The 8,481-nt window shown below is 57.9% G+C and overlaps 1 protein-coding gene across 1 annotated transcript; it reads left to right on the plus strand.

Annotated features, from left to right (window-relative positions):
- The first annotated feature begins 98 nt into the window (after positions 1–98).
- Positions 99–4,409, plus strand: NPM3 (nucleophosmin/nucleoplasmin 3). The gene is made up of 6 exons (XM_040071486.2): positions 99–273; positions 1,865–1,950; positions 2,650–2,769; positions 3,011–3,104; positions 3,524–3,644; positions 3,768–4,409. The coding sequence occupies exons 1-5, from the start codon at positions 231–233 to the stop codon at positions 3,610–3,612; spliced, it is 432 nt and encodes a 143-aa protein (XP_039927420.1). The 5' UTR covers positions 99–230; the 3' UTR covers positions 3,613–3,644; positions 3,768–4,409.
- The last annotated feature ends 4,072 nt before the right edge of the window (positions 4,410–8,481 follow it).

Raw genomic sequence — 8,481 nt, forward strand, 5'->3', positions numbered from 1 at the left:
GCTGTGGGGCGCTGTTGCAGGACCTTTGGTTGGGTCCCGGGGGCGGGCGAGGAGTGGGGCGGGGCGGCTCGGCACGGAACGGCCCGGCTCGGCACCACACGGCCCTGCACGGAACGGCCCGGCTCGGTACGGCTCGGCACCACACGGCCCTGCACGGGACGGCCCGGCTCGGTACTGCCCTGCACGGCTCGCCCCGCTCCGCTCCGCTCCGCTCCCAGCGCCGCCGCCTCATGGAGCTGCACGGACCCGCCTGCCCCGGCAGCGTCCTCTTCGGTGAGCGGCCCCGGGGAGTGGGGACACGGACAAGGGGGAGGGAGAGACACGTTGTGGGGGGGGTCATAGATGAATTAGGAAGTGACTTACGAGACGGGGGCTGTGGGGACAAGAGAGACGTAGGAGGGTAAGAGAGAACTGGGGGGGCAGGAGAGACACATTGGGGCAATAAATAGGTGGCAGGAGAGAGACGGGGCATAAAGAGACTTTGGTGAGTGATGGGGACGGCGTGGAGGCTGGAAGGACACGTGTGGGTGGCGGGGGAACACGTGTGGGGGCAGCAGGGACATTGTGGGGGAAGGAGGCAAGAGAGACACGTGGGTATGAAGAGACACGTGGAGAGCATTGTCGTGCCGGGGGAGCACGGTGTGGAGAGACACGTGTGTGACCGGCCTTGGGAGGCAACAGGCGCACGCCGCGGGTCCCGGGGCGGTTCGGGGGGAGCCGCGGGGGGTCTCGGTGTTCCGGCGGCTTTAGAGGACTGGGATTAATGGGGCGGTGGGATGGCAGCCCCGGCTCTCGCCGGCCTCTCCCGCTCCTCCGGTCCATCCCCCGCGCTCCCACGTCAGCGTTTCGCGGGCGCCCGCGGCGGGGCGGCGGAGCCGTGCCCCTCCTCTCGGGGAGGGCTTTTTCGGCCGGGCCCTGCGAGCCCCGGCACTCGCGGCCCTGCGCTGCTCACGGACGTGTGCGGGCAGTGCCCGGCCCCAGCAGGGCTGCGCTGGGCGGGGAGCGCGGTTGCAGCACCCCAGGCCTTTTATGCACCTGGGTTTGGTTCTCCTCTCGGTAAGTTGAACATATAACCATGGGATGAAAGAGGTCCTGCCACGGGCTGTGCTCGTGAAGGCTGATTCCTCTCGCTTGGAAATGCCGGCACTGGTATGCAGGGCTCAGCTCTGTGTTTTTCTGATCAGCCTCGCATTGGTGAATCATCCCGCAATAAGTAAACGCACCCAGGGCAGTTTAGTCCCTCCCTTTGGTCGGCTGAATCCTGATCCTGAGAGCAAAGGATGTAGTTACGCATTTCCCTTGTTTTTGTAACCGAAGAAGTATGTAATAAAATATTTTCTCAGAACTTACCTTGAGGGACTTCAGCTCCCTGCATCTTGGCCTGGCATCCTCTCCTTGTGCCTTGTGTTGTGCCTCATCACTCTGGCACTCTGTGTCTGTCTCTGCTTCCAGACTCCCATCCAAGGTGAAGTTGTACTAGCAATGGCATGAGCAGAGTCAGGGTTTTTGTCTGCTCCCTCCTGTTTCCCGCAGTGGTGTGCCCTGGCTGTTCTTCTCTCCGGAGGGGAAGAACCTTGCCGTGCCAGTGCTTGGGAACCTTGGGTGCCTGTGGGCATTGCTTCATGGCAGCCCACTTTGGTGACACCAGTTTTGTCCCTGCATGGTGCAGAGGCGGGTGTGTAGTTTTCTGGGACCCTGGAGTCCAGGGTGCCCTGGTCTGATGCTGCTCCTCGCACAAGAAAATTAAGAGTTTTAGGGATACCATGTGCATGCCTGACCAGGGCTTCCCCTCAGAACCCTTTGCCTGTAGTGACTGGTGTTGTGTAATGCTTGCTACTATTGCTTTTTTTTAATCTCCTTCTAGGCTGTGAGCTGACTGCCAATACCAAGTCCTACACATTTCAGGTGGATCAAGAAGATGACTCTGACCACATCTTAGCACTGTCTGTGGTGAGTGAAATGCAAATTAACTGTGCTTGTTCCCTCCTGTAGACACCCATATCCTTATGCCCCTTTTCCAGGCTCATCCTCCTTTCTTGGCTGGGCTGGATCAGGGTACTCCCATGGCTGAGGTCCCAGGACTGGCTGCTCTCAGGGCAGGACACAGAGTGGTCACGTTTATCCATCATACAGAGGTGCTTGCAAAGCCCATAGTGGCAGGAGACTGCTGAGTAGGGGAATGCTCCAGGCAGGTGGTGAAGAAAAATCTATTTCCCTTGTATTTGACCTTGCTGGAGCTTGACACCAAATTCACAACAGCTGGGTCTCTGGCTTGTTGCTCTCTATGCCCAGATAGCTACAAGCCTTCATTCCTGGCTCTCCCTGGAGATATTTTCTATCCTGGGAGTGCAGAACCTGCTAGCATGGATCAGATCAGCAGAAAATGCAGCCCAGGTGCCATCCCTTGAGGTGGCTGCAGCAACAGCTGTTGGAGCTGGGGAAGGCACAGAGCCCTCTCTGAGACAGTCAGGAGACAATTGCTATGAGGTTGTTCAGTGCACTCCCTGTTTTATGGAGCAGCATCCCCACACCTTGCATGACATCTGGGCTGGTAGCATTGCTGTGGGTTACTTGTCCTGTGGAGTGCTCCAGCTGTCCCAGATGTGTCCCTTGGGAGAGCATTTGTTCACCATCTCCGCTCCCACCTAGGTCTGCCTCTCTGATGGTGCCAAGGACGAGTGCAATGTGGTGGAAGTTGTTGGGCGAAACCACGAGAACCAAGAGATTGCTGTGCCTGTGGCAAATCTGAAGTTGTCCTGCCAGCCCTTGGTAAGAGGCTGATTTAAAGGCTTAGGGGTGGATGGCTGCAGGGAACAGGACAGCTCTGGATGTTTGTGAATCCTGATCTGGGATCTGCAGCTCATGGGAAATGCCCTGGGTACCCTTGGCCTGGCTGCAGGTGCCCTCAGATGGTCATGTTTAACTGGGCCAGGTGCTGTGCTGCGATCTGTACAGGATATTCTGCTCTTTGCCTCTGCCCCTAACTCAGCTCCATCTCTGCTCTTTGCAGCTGAATCTGGACAACTTCAAGCTGCAGCCTCCCGTGACCTTTCGCCTGGCAGCGGGCTCTGGCCCGGTGCACCTCGCCGGCTGGCACAGGATCAGTAAGGACTGAAGGGTGGGGAAAGCCTGGGAGCAGTGAGGGGTAGGAAGGAGCTCCAGTGTCAGCAACGGCCAGGAGCTGCTGGGAGATGCACTGGGTGCTACCTGGCATGGATGCTCTGTCCCTCCTTTGTGCTGGCTCCCCAGGGGCTGTCTCAGTGCTGGGATTCCTTCCCTACCATAAGGCCTTGCGCTGGGAAAGGGGTGTGGATATCTCAAACTGTCCCCTTTTCTCATGTCTATCTGTCACCATTCCCCTCTGAGACCTCGCTCTGACTGGGATGCTGCTTATTTCCCACTGTTAGCTGCTGTGAAAGCTGCTGCAGAGCTCCTTGGGCTGCTCTGCTCTTGGGGTGTCTTGTGGGCCAGTTGTATTTGTGCTGACATACACTGGTGAGTAACAGCTACTTGTGTGTCCCAGGGCACAGGGAAGATGCTTCCTTTGAGGATGATGACTTGTCTGAGGAGGATGAGGAGGAGCTTCCTCCTATCATGCCAGCCAAGAAGTAGAAGGAGGAAGCAGTAACTCATCTCCAGGCCAGGTGAGGGGCCAGGCTGTCTTGGAGGAAGGATCTGGGTGGCTGTGATACTGGCGTGGAAAGTGTGGGTGGAATGTGCTGCTGAAGTCTGCTGGTCTCATCCTCTCATCCTGGTTCTTCCCCTAGGTACTCACTAGGACTTCTCTCCCTGGATGGTTTTTACCTTGGACACCTGTTGCCAGGACTTCAACATTTGCGCCTTTTTTTTTTTTTTTAGTTTTTAAAATGCTGTTTTAACCTTTTGGGGAGCAGGGTCTGCTCCCAGCACTGGGGTGTTTCCTTTCACACAGCCCTGGGAGGGTGATCCCAAAACTGGATGGATGCTGCTGGTACATCCCCTCTCCCCGATCCCTGTTCTGGGAGTTGGGAATGGAGGAGTCAATCCTTACCCTGTGCCTTTTTGCTGTCCTGGACCTCTGCTCTGTGCACCCCCTTTCCCTGGCTGTGAAATACTCAGTCCTGGCCCCTTCTCCAGCAGATGGATGTAAAGCCAGCTGTGGGGCAGGCACTTTCACTGATTCTAGTGCGTTTGCTTTTGCTTACTCACCTTTTGGTGGTTTTTATACACTTAGAAGTATGAAAGTGGGGCCCAGCCTGTCTGATATAGGGGAGGTTCTGGGTCAATCTGCATTGTAAAGAGCTGTTCTTACACTCAATAAAGATCTCTCAGGCATCAGGTCTGAAGAAAGGTCACTGCTGGCTGGCAGGTTCTTCCCATGCACCGTTCAGCGGGGCAAGTTTGAGCTGTGACCTTTGCTGAGGAGTGTTGTCCCCTCATGCCTGGGTCGCTGGAGACGGTTTGATCCTTTCTGCACTTCAACCAGGGGGCATTTCTCACCCATGGAGGCTGGTTCTGCCCTTCGGTGTTTCTCTGGCTGTTTGTCTGCAGGCAGTCTTGCATTCTTGGCCCATGTGTCAATGCCCAACCCAGTCCTCCTTGTCTGACACAGGATGTTGTCCCCGAGAAGCACCACGGACTGTTCTGTCATCCTGGCTCTGTTGATGCCCTGGGACAGTGAGTTTCTCAGTAGCCTGGACTCATGTAGAAAATCCAGGGTGGTTCCTCAGTTCAGGCTCCTTTCTAGATTTTTGTTTCCTCTGGAACCTGTGCAGCTCCTTTGCATCTACTCACTGTTTCCTTCTGGCCCCAAACAGACCTTGCTTAGCGCTCAGAAGGAGGCTTCAAAGCCTCTTGCAGCAAAGGGGAAAGAACTGAAGAAGAGTTGGCTCTGGGGAGATCTTTCTGTGACATTTCAATACTTAAAGGGGGCTTGTAAGAAATATGGGGACAGATGTTTTAGCAGGGCCTGTTGAGGTAGGACAAGGGGTAATAATTTTAAACTAAAAGGGTCGATTTAAATTGAATATAAGGAAGAAGGCATTTTGCAATGCGGGTGGTGAAACACTGGCACAGTTTGCCCAGAGAGGTGGTAAATGCCCCATCCCCAAACACATTCAAGGTCAGGGCTCTGGGCAACCTGATCTAAAGGTGCCCCTGTCCATGGTAGAGTGGTTAGAATAGACAGCTTTTAAATGTCCCTTCCAACCCAAAAAATTCCACACGACCACTTGGAGTGGGAGAACGCGACCTCAGCTGCCTGGGGGACACCAACGGAGAAAGGCGGCTCGGGGCCGCTGAGGCCCGTGTTTCGTGCACGGCTCCTGCAGCAGCCGGGGGAGGATGCCGGGGGTTGGAGAGGCGCCGGGGGCCGGTGCGGCACCGCCAGGGGGCAGGCGGGCTCTGCGGCCCGGCACCGGGACACGGGGCATCGGACATCGGGACACCGGGGCATCGGGGCACCGGGACACCGGACATCGGGACACCGGGGCACTGGGACATGGAACACTGGGGCACGGGACACCGGGACATTGGGGCATCGGGGCACTGGGGCACCCGGACACCGGGACCCGCCGCTCCCGCTCCGACTGCCCGGCCCACCCCGGGCTGCAAAGGGATCCCTCCCTGCTCCTCCTGTCCTGTGCGAGAGCGGGTGCGGCTGGCGGGATCCTGCTCCTGTCCCCGGGGATGTGCGGCGTGCCCGGCGCTGGCGCTCGGTGCCTGTGCCCACAGGCGCGGTCAGATCTCTCGGCAAATCCCGTTGCCCAGGGAAGTTTGTAAATAGCGGAACAATTCCTGCAGCTGAGCCGGGTGAGGGGAGGCAGTCGCATCCTCCCTGCGGGGCAGTGGGTATCTGAGGGGTGTTGGTGGGCACAGTGCACCAGTGCCCTGTGCTGATGGTACGGGAAAGGAGTCCTGGGCTTTGGATGGAGCCCTGGCTGGGACAGTGCTAGAACAGAGCCCAGCCCCTGCCGGGGCTGGAACCCCAACACCTTGCAGACTTCCCTGGCTATGTGCACCTGGAAGGGGTCAGGGATAATCTGTCTGCCAGACCTTGACTGTGCTTGTGCTCCGTGGAATTGCGGCTGGACTCCAGGGGAACAAGAGCCAGCAGACCATTTTTAACAAGGTGCTCTTGGAAGGGAGGGTTGGGGAGGCAGCTGGTTCCAAGCCTGGTGGGGAGAGATGAGTGGAGGGAATGGGCACTGCTCACTCCTGGAAGGGTGATACTGTTGCTTCATACAGAGTGGAAGAAGCTGTGCTGGCTGAAGAGAAGGAGCGTTTGCCCTCTTCAACAGTCAAAGGAGATTATTTCAGGCTGCTGGTGTCCTTCAGGGCGTCTGGGTATCTGGAACACAGACAGGCAGGACTGTCCTGGCATGGGGCGAAGGTGGCACCATGGGGGACATGAGGATGGTGGCAGGAGGCTTGAGGAGACAAAGCTTGTGCACCCCACTGTAGGACCAGCTCAGCTCAGCTCTTGTCACGAGTGCTGGCTGTAGGGCAATGCAGGGGGAAGCGGATGCCCTCAATAGAGGGAGCAGTAGAGGGGCTGGGGGCTGTTGGTACTGCCAAGCCCCTTTCTAAGTGACTTTGGGAGGTTTGCTTCCTGCTCCCCAGCAATGTCACAGCCTTGATGTGCTCAGCTTGGGGAGAGGGAGATAAATGCTGAAATGTCAGGAGGCTGGGAGGGGGGATGCGCTCACACAGCACTTAATGGGGAAGGATGGGATTACAGGGGTCACGCTAGGTGAGCAGCTTCCTTCGTGGAGCTGATGGTATCAAAGCAGGTGCCCCCGGCTGCAAATACCTTGGGCAAACAAACAGGGCTGTCTAAGAGCAGGTGGGCTCAGGCATGGCCAGGCTGGGGGAATCTCAGTGGTGGGGTGGGGCAGGAGGCTTTCTGTGCACAGGAACTTCACAGGGAGTGAAGTGTGGGGCTCCTGGTGTGAGGGCTCCCTTGTCTTCCATAGGGTGAGGGGGGTAATCGAGTTGTGTTTCTATGTGCATGCGTGAGCTCCCCAGGCTGGAGATACATGTAAGGGTGTGGAGGTGCCAGTGCCTGGGGACCCAAATGATGCCTCAGTCCAGGTGACGGCTCTAGGATTGCTCTGGGAGCTGATTCGCTCTGAGCATCCCCCTCCTCTGCTGCTTCAGGGCCCTGCATGCCGGTACAGCTGGTGATGGATCCCTCCCTGCTCTGGCAGCAGTGGGTAGCCCTGCCCCGGGCTGAGCCATGCAGCACAGGAACGGGGCTGTAGTGGAGCTCCGTGTGGAGCCCACCATGCGAGAGCACCGTGGCTGTGCACCCACGGTGCCACACAGCCCGCAGCCCTCCCACGCCAGCCTGCTGCTCCTGCGGAGAGCCTCGGGCTGCTCGCTGCAGAGCCTGGCTCAGGTGCAGCCTCGCAGGGCTGGGGCTTGGCCGCCTCCTCCCGCGGGGTGGCTGGGCCAGGCCAGCAGCTCCCAGAGGACGCTCTGATTTCAGAGGTCAGGTTTGAGTTGCTTTTTCAGGGATGGAGGAGCAGGACGGGAAGCTGCTCTGCTGAGCACGGCCAGGAAGTGGTTTTCCTTGCGATGCCCCAGAGGGTCATGCCCCATCAGAGTTCTGGCTGGGTTTCAACTCTTAACGTGGCTTAGACCGCGGCCCCCGGGCGGCTGAGGAGCGCAGCTGTGACTGTGCTGTAGGTGGGGCTGGTCCCCTGCTCCATGAGCTCCCGGTTGCTGGTTCCCACACTGATCCAGGGTAAAGCTCTTTTTCTCTGAGTCTTGGCTTCCTGGGCTTCGAAGGAAGCAAATGGGGACACCCCAGGAAATGCAGCATCCCATTATCCCGGCGTTCAGCAGCTCTGCGAGGTGGGCAGAGATCCATGTGACACCTTGGTGGCAGCAGGAGCCAGAAAAAGGGTCAGCAGAGCCACCTTTAGCTGGGACTGCCCCGATGGTGAGTGTGATGGGTGTCCTGCTCTCCGAAGTGTTAGCTGACTGTGCCATCCCTGTTCCATCCTGCCGGGCAGTGGGCACAGCACCTCTGCTATTGCCTCAGGGAGCCACCAGGGCAGGGCAGGCCCTGGTAGAGCTGAACTGCAGGGAGATTGCAACCAAGGGAGGCAGCAGCAGGATTAGTAATTCCCATCCTCTTCCCATCAATATGCCATGCAAAGGGAAATGGTGCTGATGCACTGTGTGGGAATGGCCTTCTCTGCTGGAAAAGCTGAAGCTCAGATCTGGTGTCACCTCCTGCATGCTGGTGCTCAGGTGCTGGGTCCTCCTCACGCTGCCTCAAGTTTATTGGGAGCTTGGATGTGTGGCTGTTCACCCACTGATTGTTCTGTGGAAGAAGAAGAGGTTCTCCTAGTTCCACAGCAGATGTCCGGATTCACATCCTGGCACAGGAGCTTGCTCGTGCCCGGGGTGGCGGCAGGCTGTGATAACGTGGCTGCTTGTGGTGTGAACTCGTGTCCCCAGTCCCACAGTGCTGCTCAGAACACAAAATGGGGC

Source organism: Hirundo rustica, chromosome 8 (assembly GCF_015227805.2).
Source record: "Hirundo rustica isolate bHirRus1 chromosome 8, bHirRus1.pri.v3, whole genome shotgun sequence".
Classification (NCBI taxonomy): Eukaryota; Metazoa; Chordata; class Aves; order Passeriformes; family Hirundinidae; genus Hirundo; species Hirundo rustica.